Here is an 18766-nt window from a genome sequence, read left to right as displayed (position 1 = left end):
CTTGATTCTTTCCCAAGAAGGCTTAGAGCCAGCTGAGCCCTAGCCTTGCAAATCACACCAAGTTTCTGTAGGCCAGGATGTGGGGAGGAGAAATTCACTGTCCCCACACCTTGTAGCTCTCCGGCCTACTTTTCTCAGTGCTGCAAACACCAGTACCTCTGCTGGCTCCCCGGGTGCCCATGGGCAGGGTTGGGGGGAAAGCCCAAGGGCATGGCCCACACAGCAGGTCTACGAATCTGTGGGCACAGAGTGCCTGCAATAGGAGGGAATCGGTGGAGACAGGGATCTAGGAGAACAAGGCCCTGACAAGGGGAAGGGCTGGCAGGCACAGAGGCCCAGATCCTGAGATGTATTTAGGCTCCTAACTTCCATGGATTTCCCCATAAAATTGTGTCTCCAGGCAACGGAGTTTCCTGTCTGCTAAGTAATTTCCTTTAGCTTTGACCATCCCACCCGCCATGCTGATGGAGTGTTTGTGTTTGTGCTTGTGTTTGTGCTCTGCCTGGGCTCTGCCACGCATAGGCGTGTTCTGGGTTCCTATGCTGACACAGCTGTAAGGCTGCTATGGGGAAGGCACATGGGAACGGTGAGGACGGGGATTGACAGTGTAAAGGCAGAGAAGCCCCTTGTCTGCCTTGGCAATCTCAACCCAACACACACGCTCCCCTGCTGTCACCACCAAACACCCCCCTGCCCCTCCATGAGGTAGTTCAGGATTCTTGTTCAGGACACCCTGCCCCAACTAGGCCTGGCTTGAGCCGCTGATGTGGTTCCTGCTGCCCTTATCTCATGGTTCAGGTGCCTCAGCAAGAAAGCGAACACAGGGATGTAAGAGGGACAGAGATAATGCAGCCCACTGCTGGCACCTCGCCTGCATCCAACCTGCACTGAGCCTCTGTCTCTATAGTGCGCAGCTCTGCTGGCTTCCAGCCAGAGGGATCCCAGCAACATTGGTTATGGCTTCCTCCCATCCCCAACACTTCACTTGCCACTGCACTGCAGCTGCCTCTGGAGTGACACGCAGCAGCCTCGCACAGGCATGGAGAATGCTGTGTCTGGCTGAAAATGCAGTGGCAGGTCGAGAGAAATAGAAGCTGGAATTGTGCCAGGAGGCTGCGACTGATTTTCCTACTCCTGAGAAAAGCACCAGGGCATCTTTAACCACCACAAGAGCATTACACCACCCCACTACAGCTAACTGAGGGCACTGGGGTCAGTGCTGCCCGAGGGAGATGTGTGCCTACTGCGTCAGCAATTCCATTTCTTGCCGCACCCGGGAATTCCTTGGAGCTCTCTTAACGCAGGTGTTTGCAAGGCCGGTGTTTGCAAGGCCAGGGCCTGCTCAGCATGTGACAGTCGTGAGACTCACAACCTGAGACAGCGTGGCTGCCCTTCGGCATTACATCTTGCATCACTGACACGTGTCCATACACAAACATGCGCACGCATGCAAACATGCACATGTGCACGCACACACGGACATATGCACAGACACGCACACACACGCACAAAGTCGGCTCTGGTCCCTGCTGCCAGTAGCTAGAAGGTGGCACTTACGTCACACCGTCACTCCTGGGTCGTGCGCCGCAGAGTTCTGCTCCTGAGGGAAAGGGAGACAGAAACATGAGAGACAAGACCAGAGAGCATTTTGTAGCTCTTGCTACACAAAGGAGATGGGGAGTGCTGCAGGTTAGGATGCGGGACGCTGGCAGAGCTGTGCAGGGGCCCCCTCGCCCTGAACAAGATGTGTCAAGAGTCAGGTGCAGCGGTGGCGCTGTGTGAGGACTAGTGCGATAAATTTGCCCACCAATGTACATGTAAGCAGGGTCTGAATGAATGCTTCCCTGACAGCTAGCTGAGAGGGGAAGAGACTTGGGTGTGTTTATGTGAATACAGTTTGCTCCTGCTCTGTTTACATATTCAGCAGAATACAGTGGTGTCAAACTGGTGTTGGGTACAAATCACTTTAGTACTGAATGCAAGGGTAGTGAAATATGGTTACCAATGTTGTAATTGTTGTACGAATGCAGGAAAACAGGACTGTGCTTAACCTGTCCCAAATGGGAGGGGGGGGGGTCACTCTCACCTCTAAGAACCTTGTGAAAGCAGAGGCTTGAATGTCAGAGCCCTGTGAATGAGGGGTGTGTGCAGGGTTAGAGTCCTGGTATTGTGATCAGGAGGTGGAATGATCTTCCTGGGGGTTCTCTCTCCCCTGGCTTAACTTGTTCTTCCCCACTGTTCAAAGACTGGAGCTAAATAGGCTTCATTAGGAACCAATTTTGTTACTTTAATTGTTCAATCAGAGCTGAAACCAGCTGTGGTAGGACTGTGTTTCTGCTCTGCTTGCTAAGAGCTGAACATCATTGAGAGACTGATGTGCTGAGGTCACAGCAGAGAGGCAGAAGGTGACTGACAGTGAGCTGGTGAATGGGTGGCAGCAGAGAGGTGCGATGAGTGGCCAGCAGGGCCACAGCAGAGAGGCGCAATGCAGAGCGAGTAAGATGCCTCTTTCCACAAACACCCCAGTGTGGAAGGTGAACTCTGCAGATGCACCTCTGAACTCTGGGTCTGCACTGACCAAGAACAGCAACTGTGAGTGGGGTGCAGATAAGGGTCAGGCATGTGAAAAGGACTTTTGGGTTGTTGGGCAGAAACACTGCCCCATCTCCAGTGATTTTAGTTCATCGCAGGCAGGACAGAAATACAGTCCTACTACAACTGTTTTCAGCTCTGATTGAGCAATTAAAATAACAAGAGGCTCCTAATAAAGCCTATTTAGCACCAGTCTTTGAACAGTGGGGAAGAACAGGTTAAGCCACTGTAGAGAGGACCCCGCAGGGAGGGAGTTATGCAGCCTCCTGACCATGATACCAGGACTCCTGTCCCCCACCCGCCTCTTATTTTCACAGAGCTCTGACATTCGAGCCTCTGCTTTCACGAGGTTCATTTAACTGAGGGTGCCGCCCCTCCCCATTTGGGACAGGTTAAGCATAGTCCTGCTTTCCTGTATTCCCACAACAATTACAACACTGGAAACCATATTTCACTACCCTTGCATTCAGTACTAAGATGATTTGTACCAAATACCAGTTGGACACCACTATATTCTGCTGAATACATAAACAGAGTACAAGCAAACTGTATTCACATAAAAAGAAAAGGAGTACTTGTGGCACCTTAGAGACTAATAAATTTGTTAGTCTCTAAGGTGCCACAAATACTCCTTTTCTTTTTACAAATACAGACTAACACGGCTGCTACTCTGAATCCTGTATTCACATAAACACACTCAAGTCTCTCCCTCTCCGCTCCCAGCTAGCTGTCAGGGAAGCATTCATTCAGACCCTGCTTACATACAAGCTCAACTGTGACCAGTGAGTGAAAGTGTGTAAAGTGTCACACTAACCTATTATCAGAATGGTAGCCTTGTTAGTCTGTATCCACAAAAACAATGAGGAGTCCTGTGGCACCTTAAGAGATTTATTCGGGCATAAGCTTTTGTGGGTAAAAAACCCACTTCTTCAGAGGCAACTAACTTATAACATTTACTGTTGATGGGAAAAAGGTGCAAATGTGAGACATAAAAAAACCAAGTAAGTCCAAACAAAACATCCTCCTAGCAGTAGGGCTGTGCGAGCATCACGCCTGGTGAACTAGCAACGCGTGGTACCGAAAATCAATAAACCAAAATTGGTGTCTTGACAATTAGGCCTAATTAGTGAACAAAATATTGAGGGGACGGAATATTTCTCCCAACCCCCCCTCTTTGGGGGGGTCTCACAAGAAAGGTCGTTTGTGGGGGGAAAGGCAGACGAAGCTGTCTGACAACAACTGCAGACTGTGAGGAAGGAAAGGCGCGAGCTTTATCCTCAAGGCTGCCACCTCCTCCCATCTCCTGGGACCCTGGGATTGACCCTGACACTGTTGGGCCTTTATCCTGCCTAGACTGGGCCAGTAAGAGAGACCCAGATGACATCATCCCCCCACACCCACACATCCTTTTCCTTCCTCACCTTAATGGGTGGCAGGTGCCCCTCCCCCGCATCAGGGAGGCTAGCCCTGCGGCTCCGCCCCTTCCGCACAAGGTCCCCCTGTGGCCAGAGCCCTGAGACAACCCCCCTGTGGCTAGAGAAGCCCTGGGCCAGCCAGAACCCTGAGCCCCTTCCCCCCAGCCAAAGAGCCCCAGCCTAGCCCCAGCTGGCCAACCGACCCGAGTCCTGGCCCCAGCGGCCCCAGCAGCTTGGGCCGGCCTGGGGCCAGAGCAGTCTCAACTATGCGAGCTGGAGCAGCCCCAGTCCAGCATCCTGCAGCAGCTATACCCACTGCCCATACCCACCTTATTTCTTCACTTTCCTCTCTCTCTCTCCTTTTGCCTTCTGTTTAATTAAAGTCTGCCTTACTCAACTAAGCCTGTATATTTTGCAATGCTGCTGAGAGACTGTAACCAGAAAGAAGCAGCTCAAAGCAATGCCCTAAACAGTCTGTTGCTGGTACAAGTTTGGCAAGTCTCAGAAGTGCTGATCAGACCCTGTGCACGGCCTGTGTTTTTCCAGCAGATAAGGCTGCAAGTGAAAGTAAACACCAGAGCCAGAAACTGCATTTTTCTGTCTTTGCTGGTCTTGTCTCTCCCTTTTTGTGTATGTTTGTGTGACAGAATACACCCCTGTGTTCACACACTAGGGTACTAGGCTGTGTACAAGGTATGCCTTGTATCCTTTGAAAACTCATAATTTGCTGGTCAGTACAGTCCTGGTAAAATATGTATGGCAACAGTGTATGAGAAGTTACAAGATTACCCTGTGTGATGTTATGAACACATGTTCCAAACCACACAGCCCTGCGCAAATGGAAGCTGGCAAACAGCTCTGTCCTAAACAAAGGAACGTGCACTCTGCTTAATTTGCATGTAAGCAGTAAACAAAGTCATCAAGCAGGGAGGGGAAAAAAAGGAAGTACAAACAGGTACAAAAACTAGCAGGGAACATCCTTCCACATGGACTCTTTGGCTCTAGGATCTCAGCTGGAAATGTTTTGCAAGAGGGGGACTGAAGTTATAAAAAGGAGGGGAAAACACCTCAAGGAACCTCTCCCCCCTACCCTCCAATTGTATTCTCTGCACCTGAAGAGAAAAAGGAAACAGCTGATAAACTCTGGGGGAGAGATCATGACCTAAGGCATTTGGTCAGTAACAGAGCTGATAGCATGTGATGAGAAAATTTGCTTTGAATCTAATGTAGTTTGTTAAGTTAAGCATCAGGAAGTGTTTTATCTTTATTTGTCTTGTAAGCATTTCTGACTTTTATGCCTCATGACTTGTATGCCCTTAAATCTCTCTCTCTTTGTAGTTAGTAAACTTATTTTATTGTTTGATCTAATCCAATGTGCTCAAGTTGCAGTGTCTGGGTACCTTCATTTGGGGTAGCAAGTTGTGTGTACTCTGGTTTCTCTTCAGATCGTATAAATCTTTTGCCTTTTCCCTTCAAGGAATAGTGGCCCGGCTATATTTGCACTGTGCAGGAGAGGACTGGGTAGTACAGGACACATGTTTCTGGGGGGCGATTTGGGACTGAGAGTGTGCTGGGCTCACCCTGTAGACTCTTTAAGGTTGGTGAGCACCAAGGTGTGGCTGGCTGGCTGCAGCACACAGAGAAATGGCTGGGAGTGACTAGCATGCTGGAGTCGGTTTGTGAGCAGCCAGGCTGTATAAAGGGCACCCCAGGTTAGAGGGTGGGGTGACCCAGCTGCTCATTGGGCTGGATTGTGCCCAGCGAGGTCACAGTTTGGCTTGTCTTTTAGACTTTACCAATGTCAGCTCCAGTCCATCTCCATGAACTTTTTCTTGTCCCCCCAAAAGGACACTTTTATTACCATTTTAAAAGGCAGTCATATGGGGGGAGTTTCCTCTCCAGCTAAGGGGAATGGACCCAGGGATGTGGTTACACTGACAGCCTGACTTAATACTTCACGTTTCAAACACTTGGAACTGTTTTTCCTCCTTTGCTGTATCTTCAATAACAGGCTGTTTAATGGGGTGTTGCCACAGTAAGATGCAGGCTGGGGTCTCCAGGTAGCAAACCCTGACCCTTGTTTAACCCTGTTTAGTGCTGGACAGTGACTGGGTCACATTAACACCTCGGACTCTTTGGGCCTATGATTTAACATGAGCACTGCCCTAGTTGCAGGTGCGATCAGTCACGGTGAGGAGCACTGGAAAAGCTGGAAGAGGGGGAGGCCTGGGATAACAAACAAACAATAGAGCTTTAACCTTCCATCAGAAAATCTCTCAGTGTTTACCGAACAGCATCTAATTAATCCTCCCAGCACCCCGGTGAGGTAGGTAAGGGACTGGGGAGTCACAGTAGCGCCTTCACCATCTGGTCTGGTTGGAGAGAGCTTCTAGGCTCGACTCAAGCTCTGGCTCCTTCTCCGTGTCCCTGGGGTCTGAGGTTGTGGGTACTTATCCACAGCAAAGCAAATGTGACACATGACTGGGAGCCCAGTGATTGAAAACTCTCGTGAGGCATTGAACGGCCATTCAGATATGGGCCCCCCCATTTGAAAACTGGTTTGGGCTAACATTGACAAACTCATCTCACACGCCCCGGAAGGCCTAGCACAGAGGTCAAGCTGAATAGCCTCCTTCAGTGCCTAATCTGTATAGGGCCCTATCCCCCTCTCTGCAGGAAATGCTGCGTGTTTGCACCCATGGATTTTCCTTTGCTCTTCCCTGAGGTCTGTGGGAGCTCCAGGCCATCTGCACAGCAGCACTGTGCCTCTGTGGTGTTTCCCACCTCCCTGGGCACCTCCTGCCGGAGCCCCTGCATTCAGCATTCCCATAGGAGGGCAGGGTTCACACAGGAGTGTGGGACAGTGGGTGAGCTAAGGCTGATGAGATCAGCAATAATTTCCCTGCTAGAGGCACTGGGGTGCAAAAAGCACCCCTTGCCCCAGAACCATGCTCAACCCTACCTCTGGGGTCTCCCTAAAGAGGCATCTGTGAGGTCTTAAAGAGGGGAAATGATGCAGGGGAGTGGGCACTCCCCCCTTCCATGTCCCTAGGAGGTATGGTCCTTAGTTTTTTCCCCATGAGGAGATCCGCTTTGCTCAAAGCTTTGTAGACACTGAGCTGGGTGGTTGCTGCTGGCTGGCATCAGAGCTCAGTAGTACCTCCAGGGAAAGTAAAAGCCCCCCCAGACTTTACAAGACCCTCAGCCTTCATCCTGTAGAGCTGGTAAACTCTGGGTGTGCAGCTAAGAAGCTTACAAAGTCTGCAGGCCATTTACCCGGTGCTGATTGCCATGAACCCATGACAGCTCTGTCAAGGATCAAAGGTCAACAGCTGCAGTCAAGGTACTAACCTGCATTGTAGGTCTCAGAACTCAAATAGCTCTTCATCAAGGTCAATCATTACATTTGAAGACAGAAATATCAGGGAAATCATTAAGGCTGGAATTTTCAAAGGGGCCTAAGTGAGTTAGGTGCCCAGTTCTTGCTGACCTGCCTTAGGAAAGACTAAAGCCAACATTGTGCAAGCCCCTCCTTTCTACAATCTTAATTATAGTGGCCACTTTTGCTTGCTCTATAACGTAAAAATCCTTCATTCTCAGTATCTTGCATTTCAACAGCCAACCAGCCATTGTGAACCTTGAGGAGAAAGATGTGGTATCATGTTTAGGTAACTGTGGCAGTTTGCATACAGAATGAAAATCTAAGAGCTGGGCACGTTAGGCCTCCTTTTAAAATCCCAGCTTAAGGGCCAGATTCCCAAAGGCGTTTAGGCTCCTAACTTCCACTGACAGCAAAGGCAGCTAGAAGCCAAAATATCTTTGGGGATCTGGGTCTAAGTTACTACACCTGTTTGGAGACCTCCCCAGTGTTCCAGGGCATGGAAGGAAAGCTCTAGCCCCAAGTCCCTCACACCTGAGCCTTTCTAGCTCAGAAATCCTTGCACAGCAAACGTCTAGCCAGTGTGCTTGTGTATGGAAAGCTGTCTAGGGAAGGCTGTTGTGTAGATGCTGTTCTAGGCATTACAACAAAACTGTGTTTTGCACAGAAACCTTTCACCATGGAAGTCTAGCAGGTGGGACAATTCCTCACAGACCAATTGCTCTGAGAGGGACGAATAGGCCCTGTGCTTGCAGCACATGAGGAAGGAAGCAGAGTCTTGTTGCTGCCAACCCTGGGAGCAAAAAAGAGCCACTGTCTCCCACTCTCCCCAGCTAAAACCTCTCCAGCGCATCATCAAGGATCTACAACCTATCCTGAACGACGATACCTCACTCTCACAGATCTTGGGAGACAGGCCAGTCCTCACTTACAGACAGCCCCACAACCTGAAGCGAAAACTCACCAGCAACCACACAACAGAACCACTAACCCAGGAATGTATCCTTGCAACAAAGCCCGTTTCCAACTCTGTCCACATATCTATTCAGGGGACACCATCATAGGACCTAACCACATCAGCCACACCATCAGAAGCTCATTCACCTGCACATCTACCAATGTGATATATGCCATCATGTACCAGCAATGCCCCTCTGCCATGTACATTGGCCAAACCAGACAGTCTCTACGTAAAAGAATAAATGGACACAAATCAGACGTCAGGAATTAGAAATTCAAAAACCAGCCGGAGAACACTTCAATCTCTCTGGTCACTCGATTTCAGACCTAAAAGTCGCAATTCTCCAACAAAAAAACTTCAAAAACAGACTCCAATGAGAAACTGCAGAATTGGAATTAATTTGCAAACTGGACACCATTAAATTAGGCTTGAATAAAGACTGGGAGTGGATGGATCATTACACAAAATAAAAACTATTTCCCCATGCTAATTTTCCCGCTACTGTTACTCAGCTTCTTGTCAACTTTTTGAAATGGCCATCCTGATTATCACTACAAAAGTTTTTTTTTCTTCTACTGCTGATAATAGCCCACCTTAATTGATTAGTCTCATTACAGTTGGTATGGCAACCCCCATTTTTTTCATGGTGTGTGTGTTTGTGTGTATAGATAGATATAGTCTTCCTACTGTATTTTTCACTGCATGCATCTGATTAAGTGGGTTTTAGCCCACAAAAGCTTATGCCCAAATAAATTTGTTAGTCTCTAAGGTGCCACAAGTACTCCTTGGTGTTCTCTTTTTTTTTTGTCTCCTCCTAGGATCTCTCCCCAGGGAGTGAGGTCACCAGTGCTTCTGTTCCTTAAGTCTCCTAGCTAGCAAAATGGAGCCCTGTTGCTGCCATGTACCAGATCTCCTGGGAGGCGACAAGCAGCCCCCACTAATTCTGCTTCAATGCCTTCCTGGGTTTGATACATGGGAAATTCCCTACAAGTTGTCTGTATTCTTCACTATGCATTTTCCAGGATGGTTACTGCTTTAAAACAGTGTCAGAAAGAACCACACAGAACTCTTGGAAATGTCTAGAATCTAAATCAACTCCCTTAAAAATAAAATCTGGAAATTCCTAGACAAAAACCATTGTTGAGTCAGCAAGACAGTGACCAAGGCTGACAAGGAAAAAAGGCAAAAACTAGAAAACCAAACATGAAATGCACAAAAATTATTGAATTCAAGGCTGGGGTTAGTTCATTAGTTGCCCTGTGGTCCTGTCCATCACCAGACAGTGGGGACACCAGGATGTTGCAAACAGTGCTGATTGACTAGCAAGAACAATATCACATTGTCTGTGGTAACGTGGGTTCTTTCCCCCTTTCTGAGGAAGATCTCACAGCACGGGGCAGCGAGCAGGTTCCGTGGACACGTGCAGTTAGTGTGAGCAGTAAAGAGGCCAGAGTGGGGCTGTCTTTGCATGGAGGTGTGAGGCTGCTCAGAGCCATGCTAGCAGCACTGCTAGGTCAAGGTCATACATGCTGCATTTGCTAAAGAGAGGTGGAGCTGCCATGTCAGTCAGCATTCCTCCTAGCAGACGCCTGCAACGGGGCATGTCCTGTTCTCCTCCCCCACTAAAATGGGGCTGTGCCTACAGGGCACAAGGCAGTTCTATGGGAGGTGGGTGCCCGTAGATCCCCACCTGCATGTGACAAGTGGCGCCGGGAATGAGATAGGTTTTCTGCTACTTCCAGTCTGCATAAGAAAAGCACCAGAGATGGGGTGATGTTAAGTTGTTGGGCTCCTAGGGGGCAGTGGGGGAAGGAGGGTGATGTCTGAAAAGTGCACATGGAGGGTAAGGTGAGAGAAACTCTGATTCTGAGACCGCAGTTGGAAGCAGAGTTGTGGGAGAGTGAGTCTGAGCCTGTGCCCTTTGTGTGCATTACAAGAGGTAAGACTCTAAGGTCCCTTAGAGTCTACCAAGGGAGGTGGGTAGAGGCCAAGTCTGGCCAGGATTGGCTGGGCCCAGCTCCTCAGCGATATGTAGGCACCTGACTCCCATTGAAATCAGTGGAAGCTATGAGCTTAAGTACCTTTGCGGAGCTGGGCTGTGGCCATTGACTAGATGCGTGAGAAGACTGCTGAATTGGGAGGGCTCTCCTGGAAACCAAAGAGCAGTAAAGAGGGGTCCCAGGCGGATGGAGACAATGGGTGGGGATACGCAGGCAACACCAGGTTTTCCCATGGAGGGACCAAGACTAGCTGGCCCTGGGGGATCATCGCACTGAATCTGGGCTGGTAGTAGGAGGCTAATCCTGCCTGTGATTTCCAGAGCCCAGGTGCCTGCAGCAGCACAGAGAGGAGGAGGCGGGTTGTGCATGTGTCTGGGCACCCAGAGGATACAGACTCGAGCAAGAGCTGTGGGAAGAGGAGGCTGGAACGGCACTACCATCACTCTGGAGGAGATGGGGGAGTGAGTGAGCTCTCCTGCCTCCTCTCAGAAAGCCTAGAGCAAGCGGTGAGGTCCCCAGGGCACATGGCCCATGTGCATCCCCTACACTGGATCCGCATGGGGTGGGAGCCCCAGGTCACACTCCTAGAGGCACAACCTGAACCTTGAGAGAGGGTGACAGACTGGCCACTGCTGGAGCTGCAATATCTTTTGTAAGGAAAATGTAGAATCAAATGAAATAAAAATCTATGAATGTATCATTCTTGTATCTGAAACTAGAAATATGAAATATAACTCTGAGAGCCTACTGTAATTATGCAAAGTGTGGGCTATTAATGGTGGTTTGGAATCTTCCTGGCTCCCATCAGCCAGGACAATTGACTATGGATGGCTCTGTTTGCAGGCAGGCCTTCCTGTGAGTCAGGCTGGGAGGAATGAAGGCTTGGGGTCTCACAGGGCATGTGACCATGTCACCTGGTACTGAAATCCATTTTAAACCTGGTGCTTTTCCATTTAGAAGGGGCGAGTGGGGACCCAGAGAGACAAAAGATTCCTGCCTTGTGCTAAAGCTATATAAGGGCGTGGAACAGAACAAAGGGGGCTGCAATCATGAGAAATCCCCTAGTTATCACCTGAGCTGGAACAAGGGCTGTACCAGGGGAAAGGATTAGGCCCAGACTACGAAGGAGTCCAGTCTGTGACAGAAGCTTATTGAAACATCTGAGGGTGAGGTTTTATCCGTATTCAGTTTTCTTACTGTATTAGGCATAGACTTGTGTTTTTTTATTTTATTTTGCTTGGTAATTTACTTGGTTCTGTTGGTTATTACTTGGAACCACTTAAATCCTACTTTTTGTATTTAATAAAATCACTTTTCACTTATTAACCCAGAGTATGTATTAATACCGGGGGGGGGGGGGGCGGGTTAACAGCTGTGCACATGTCTCTATCAGTGTTATAGAGGGCGAACAATTTATGAGTTTACCCTGTATAAGCTTTATACAGGGTAAAATGGATTTATTTGGGGCTTGGACCTCACTGGGAGCTGGGCATCTGAGTGTTAGAGACTGGAACACTTCTTAAGCCGCTTTCAGTTAAGCCTGCAGTTTGTGGGATGTGGTTCAGACCTGGGTCTGGATTTGTAGCTGGCAGGCGTGTCTGGCTCAACCAGGCAGGGTGCTGGAGTCCCAAGCTGGCAGGGAAGGCAGGGGCAAAAGTAGTCTCAGCAGATCAGTTGGCAGCCCCAAGGGGGTTTTCTGTGATCCAACCCGTCACAAACTGATAAAAGGCATCTCGTAAAAGGAGATGACATGGGACTTCCCAGTTCTTCTGGTAGAGCAGCGGCTGGCTTCCTAGGTCTCAGGTGACTGAGTCCACATAATCCAAAAGGACCAAGTGCTAGTGGTCCCTAAGAGGAGGTGGATTCATCCCCAGAGGAACCCACAAACCAGGGGAATACTCGAGCTGAGGCACGTAAGTAGGCCATAAGGGCAAGTGCTCCTGGGGTGCAACTCAGGCACCATCCCAGAAGGCAGTGAGGTCATCAACAGCCACAGGATTGACCCCTCCAGGATGTGGTATGGGGAGATACGAACAAGGGAAGCAGAGAAAGGTTCCCAGCTCACAGCTGTAGAAGATAACAAAGCCTACAGAAACTATGGCTCGGGAGGGCTGGTGCCGAGGGAACCAGATCTGTGACCGGGATCTCAATCAAAGTAGCAGACAGTGCCAGAATAACTGACACCCTAGATTGACTGTCCCACTGCTCAGGATCCCTAACCAAAATATTGAGCACCAGGGAAGAGAGCTTGATGCATGCAGCGCTAAAAGGCTCTCACCAAGGCAACTGAGCCCAGGGCAGCCAACACCAGAACGCCCCGGCCCAATGCAGCAGAGACCCTTGGGTCTGCGGCTCCAGAGGCAGGTCCCCATCATTCTAGGCAGCAAAGCTGGTATAGTGTCATGCAGTCATGATGTCAAGACAAGGTGTGTGACTCATGGCTGGGCTTCTCCTTCCTCAGCTCGGAGGACGAAACATCATGCCAGGAACCAGTTCCAGAACCAGCTCCATAGGGCGGGCACATGGACTCTTCATCCAAGTCAGCGAGTGCTTTTGGTGGAGTCAGCCTCTTCCTACTCTTGCTGCTAGATTTTTGGGAACATGACAAAAAGGCCAGAGAGTTCCTTGTAGGCTCTTCACACTGACTCTCAGACCAGATGCATAGTATCTGGGATGACATCACTGTGTTCTGGCTATTGCATTTAACCCAGGCACAGAACCCATCTGGATACCTGTTCCTGACTCAACGGGCAAGAGTGTGGGTGGCAACTCCTCTGAACAATCAGAACCAGGAAGAGTCGCCCACATGGCCGCTCCCAGCAGCTGGAGCTCAGGGTGACTCTTTTTAGCTCTGTATGTGCATTAGGTAAAAGCATGGCACAAAGAGCTCATCTGGGAACGTGCCCCTCCTCTAAGCAGAGAAGAAATCGATCATACACCTCTGTCATGGCCCTGGCACCATCACAGAAGGGACATGGCTTGAGGCCAGAGGACTTGGTCTCAGTTATAAAGGAAAGGCCTGAAAACATGAAGAAAACACAATGGCCAGATGGGTCCCAAAAGTGTGTAAAAAGCCTGCCCCTAACTCTAACTCCTCCAGCTGCATGGGGGGGAATTCCCAAAGTGTTTGCCTAATGTGGCTCCCGCTGGACTCAGAGCAGAGTTAGGCCAGTGGGGAGCCCTGCTGAAAATCCCACTCTACAATTAAAATGCCGGCTCTGTTCCAAAAGGGCCCAGTGGGGCAGCAGTGTACACCACTGAGCTCCTGCTCATGACCTACAGCAGCAGTCCGTGAGGCTGGGGGCTCTGACCCCATGATGCTTGGTGATGCCATAGGAGGGGGATTGTGCAGACTGTCATCCAGACAGTGCCGGGTTTACAATGGTGCAAGTGGCTCCATGCAGTGATGAGCTGCCAAAATCTTAACAACCGGTTCCCTCCTCACCCCACGAGGGGGTCCTAGCCCACCTCTGCCCCCCAGGACTCCTGCCCCAGCCAACCCCCCCCACATTCCTTGATGCCCCCCCGGGACCCCGGCCCCATCCACTCCCCTCCCCTGTCCCCTGACTGCCCCCAGAACCAGGCAAGAGGGTCCGTGGGCCACCGTAGTGGGTGCCCACCCCGCCCCCTAAAAGCGAGAGGGATCTGCCGGGGGGTGAGGTGGGAAGTCCTGGTGGTGCTTACCTGGGGCGGCTCCCAGGAAGCATCTGGCAGGTCCCTCTGGCTCCTAGGGGTGGGGTAGTGTAGCTAGGGGAGGAGCGGGGGAGCACCTGCTCCCCCCACTGATCACATCAAAAGCGGCGCCTTAGGCACTGACTCTGTGGGTGTTCCGGGGCTGGAGCACCCATGGGGGAAATTTGGTGGGTGCAGAGACTCCACCGGCAGCTCCCCGCCCCGCACCCAGCCCCAGCTCACCTCCGCTCCGCCTCCTCCCTGAATGCGCCACCCCGCTCTGCTTCTCCGCCCCACCCCGGCTTCCCGCGGATCAGCTGTTCGTACGGGAAGCCTGGGAGGGCTGAGAAGCAGGCGGCGGCTTCGCGCTCAGGCCCAGGGATCAAATTGCCCCAAATTTCATGGTGCCCTAGGCAGCTGCCTGCTGCATACGTAGCAGCACCAGCCCTGGTAACCAGCCCTATCCCTCGGCAGCCCCCACCCCCTCTAAGGGCTGTGCCCACTGCAAGGGCCAGGCCCGTCCCTAGGGGTGTGTGGGGCCCTGGACAACTCCCTCTGTTCCACCTCTAACCTTCCCCCATGCTCCACCCCTGGCCTGCCCGCATTCCACCTCTTCCCCCCAGCGACCCCGCACTCACTGGCATTGGTGGGAAGCAGAGCAACCCGGCCTCAGCCCACTCCACTCCACCAGATCCCAGCCGTGGAACTCCGCTTCCTGCCACCGGTGAGTTGCAGGTTGGGGAAAGTACCGCCCCCTGCACTCACCGGCAGCGGGAAGCGGAGCGATGCGGCCTCAGCCCACTCCGCTTCCCTTGTCCCAGCCCCAGCCATGTCGCTCGGGTTGGGGAAAAGGACCACCCCCTGCTCTCACTGGTGGCGGGAAGCGGAGCCCTGTGGCTGGCAGCTGGCAGAATAGAGCAGGCTGGGGCTGGACTGCTTCATTTCCCGCTGCTGGTGAGTGTGGGGGGCGGATCCCTTCCCCCAAGCCTCCTCCCCCGAGCGACATGGCTGGGACCAGGGTAAGAGAACTGGAGCAGGCTGCTCCCAGCCCCCCGCTAATCCCCTGGGCCACTCTGGGCCTGTGAGGCATCCAAAAGTGCCCCCACACAGCTCCTGCCTCCCAGACCCTGGGGGGGAGGAGGCCTGGGGCCCACAGCCCCCCACGGGTAATAGGAGCCTATATAAGAAAAATACCCAAACATGGGGACTGTCCCTATAAAATTGGGACATCTGGTCACCCTATATAAGGTGGATAGAAATCTGGCTAGATCGTTGGGCTAAAAGGGTAGTGATCAATGGTTCAATGTCTAGTTGGCAGCCGGTATCAAGCGGAGTGCCCCAGGGGTCGGTCCTGGGCAGCATTCCCACTAATTTTTCCCACCCATATGCGGAATTAATTTTATGTGCACCAATATGGAGGTGATATGTGATATGTGGGGCGCAGGGGTGAGGGCTCCGGCTGGGGGTGCAGGCTCTGGGGTGGGGCTGGGGATAAGGGGCTTGGGGTGCAGGAGGGGGCTCTGGGGCTACGGCAAGGAGAGAGGACTCCCCCCAGCTCTCTCTCCCTGCAGCAACACTTGGGCTGTGAGGGAGAGGCGCCTCTCCCTGCTGAGGCATCTCTGGGGTTGGGGCTGAAGGATAGGTGCCCTTTCCCTGGCCCCAGCAGGTCCAGGCCTGGACTGGGTTCAAGCCAGGGGAGGGGCACTCCAGCTGTGCCTGGGTCCGGGCCGTGCCGCCCTGGGTGCGCCTGGGGCCGGGCTGTCCACGCCACCCTGGCTGTGGCTAGGGCTGGGCTGGGCTGGGCCACACTGCTTCTGCCGTGCCTGGGTCCAGGCCGGGCCAGGCCGCTCCAGCCACACACAGGTTTGGGCTGGGCTGGGCCGCTCTGTCCATGTTTGGGTCTGGGCCGAGCTAGGCCCCTCTTGGGTCTGCGCCACCCCAAGCTGCTCCTGAGTCCGGGCTGGGCTGGGCTGGGCCGGGTCAGGCCACCCCGGCAGGGCTGGGTGCCCTGGCCATGGCAGGTTGGGGATGGGGGAGGGGCGCCCTGGCCACGTCAGGTTGGGGGCCTGGTTAGGTTGGGGCTGGGGGAGGGGTGCTCCTCCCCCGGCCAGTCCCCAGCCACAGCAAGTCCCTGGGCAGGTTCCATGAGTACCTGCATGGCACTAAATAGGCTGCTGCATAGCCACACAGTTTACAGGGAACTTAGGTCCTGGGGTCAGTTTTGTTCAACATCTTCATTAATAATCTGGATGATGGGATGGATTGTACCCTCAGCAAGTTTGCGGCCAACACTAAGCTGCAGGGAGAGGTAGATACTCTGGAGGGTAGGGATAGGGTCCAGAGTGACCTAGACAAATTGGAGGATTGGGCCAAAAGAAATCTGATGAGGCTCAACAAGGACAAGTGCGGAGTCCTGCACTTAGGATGGAAGAATCCCATGCACCGCTACAGGCTGGGGACCAACTGGCTAAGCAACAGTTCTGCAGAAAAAGACCTGGGGATTACAGTAGATGAGAAGCTGGATATGAGTCAACAGTGTGCCCTTGTTGTCAAGAAGACTAAGGACATATTGGGCTGCATTAGTAGGAGCATTGCCAGCAGACTGAGGGAAGTGATTATTCCCCTCTATTCAACACTGGTGAGGCCACATCTGGAGTATTATGTCCAGTTTTAGGCCCCCCAGTACAGAAAGGATGTGGACAAACTGGAGAGAGTCCAGCGTAGAGCAACTAAAATGATTAGGGGGCTGGGTCACAAGACTTATGAGGAGACTGAGGGAACTGGGGTTATTTAGTCTGCAGAAGAGAAGAGTGAGGGGGGATTTGATAGCAGCCTTCAACTACCTGAAGAGGGGTTCCAAAGAGGATGGAGCTCAGCTGTTCTCAGTGGTAGTTATGGTGACCAGATGAAATGGACAAAATATCGGGATACATGGGGGAAGCAAAAAAAAAAGAAAAGCAACGAAAGCTGCAATATCGGGACAAATGGTGTCCCGACCGTGCATCAGCTGGGACGCGGGACAAAGAACTAAAAATTGGGACAGTCCCAATTTTATCGGGTAACCCGAGTGGTAGCAGATGACAGAACAAGAAGCAATGGTCTCCAGTTGCAGTGTGGGAGGTCTAGGTTGGATATTAGGAAAAACTATTTCACTAGGAGGGTAAAATTAGGTGCCTTTCGCCTGGAGCCCTAGGAACTGGGAAAAGGTGTGAGTGCCTAGATTAAGAGGGTTATGCCTTGAGCCCTAGGAACTGGGTAAAGGTGGGTGCCCCTAGAGCAGAGGTGGGCAAACTACAGCCGCGGGCCACATCTGGCCCGCGGGACCGTCCTGCCCAGCCCTTGAGTTCCCGGCCAGGGAGTTTAGCCTCCGGCCCCTCCCTCACTGTCCCTCATCCTCGCAGCCTCACCTCGCCGTGCCGCCAGCACTCTAGCCTGCGGCTCCTGGCTGGCTGGCTCCATCGGGGCTGCGAGCTCCTGCTGCTCTGAGCAGCATGGTAAGGGGTGGGGAGCAGGGTGAAGGGGTTGGATAAGGGGCAGAGGGTCCCGGATGGGCAGTCGGGGAGCAGGGGGCGGTTGGATGGGGCGGAGGTTCTGGGGCGGAAAGGGCAGTCAGGGGATGGGGAATAGGGGGGGTTGGATAGGTGTGGGAGTCCCAGGGGCCCTGTCAGGGGGCAGGGGTGTGGATAGGGGGCGGGGCTGTCAGGGGACAGGAAGCAGGGGGGTTGGATGGGGTGGGGGATCCCAGGAGGGGGCAGTTGGGGGACCAGGAGCAGGGGGGGTTGGATGGGTCAGGGATTCTGAGGGGGGCAGTCAGGGGGCGGGAAGTGGGAGGGGGCGGATGGGGGCAGGGGCCAGGCTGTTTGGGGAGGCACAGCCTTCCCTACCCTGCCCTCCATACAATTTTGCAACCCCGATGTGGCCCTTGGGCCAAAAAGTTTGCCCACCCCTGCCCTAGAGCGTAAGTAACAGAATTTTGTGCGGGTAACAATTAGGCTAACCAGTAATGTACAGAAAGTTTTCAGCAAAGGAGTACTCTTTGGCACACACCTGGTATGGCCCCTGCTTTACTGTGAATCGGGCCAGTCCCAGTGTTTATCAGGTAGAAATCCTAAATGGGAAAAATGGGAAACCCTGGTGGAAATGGTTTCATTCCTCACAGCTGAAAGAGTGGAAGGGTAAACCATCTGACCCACAAGGAATAGTATAACTGTCTTCTCCATCCTGCCAGCCACCCTTCTTGGCTAGCAAGAAGGAACAGCTTGGGGCCTTCGGAAAATACGCGTCGGGTGGGCTTGTCAGTGCCTACCCCGATGTTGAGGCAGAAAAAGGCCAGAGAAGTCTTCAACTTATTATGGCCACACTCACATAGGTCACTGCTTCATGTTCACCATGCAGGATTGGTCCCAGACTCTCCCAGTATATACGGGGGGAGTGTGGGAGTTTGTTCTCTCTTCTCTGCCCCCTCACAGATCCCGAACATGAGCCATGACATCCCATCATTGCACCAGCACCCTGCTGTTCACAAGTGTCTGGAGTCTGATGCTGTCCATTCTCTATGCTGAACCTGCAATCCCTCTGAACCTCTGGAGGTGCTTGCCAGCTGGAGCCCAGGAAGTAAAATTGCTGTGCCACATACATGGATTCTATGGGAATGGAAGCAACCCCCTGGCCCTGCAGCATCACTACCAGTTCTATGCTGTCGGCAGCTCCTCAGGTTGGGCCAACAACAAAAAACAGTTTTAAATTT

General features: G+C 52.3%; 1 protein-coding gene across 5 annotated transcripts in view; it reads right to left on the bottom strand.

Annotated features, from left to right (window-relative positions):
* RELL2 (RELT like 2) overlaps positions 1-18766 on the bottom strand; it is a 44045-nt gene that overhangs the window by 1915 nt on the left and 23364 nt on the right. For all 5 annotated transcript variants that reach the window (XM_084636790.1, XM_084636793.1, XM_084636794.1 and 2 more), the window contains one exon: positions 1558-1600. In XM_084636790.1, coding sequence (XP_084492916.1) covers positions 1559-1600 — 42 coding nt within the window. In that variant the 3' untranslated portion in view covers position 1558. The remainder of the gene's footprint in view (positions 1-1557; positions 1601-18766) is intronic.

This window comes from Lepidochelys olivacea (assembly GCF_965140295.1).
Source record: "Lepidochelys olivacea isolate rLepOli2 genome assembly, chromosome: 8".
Taxonomy (NCBI): domain Eukaryota; kingdom Metazoa; phylum Chordata; order Testudines; family Cheloniidae; genus Lepidochelys; species Lepidochelys olivacea.
The sequence above is the reverse complement of the archived record's forward strand: the minus strand, read 5'-3'. Positions and strand labels throughout refer to the sequence as shown.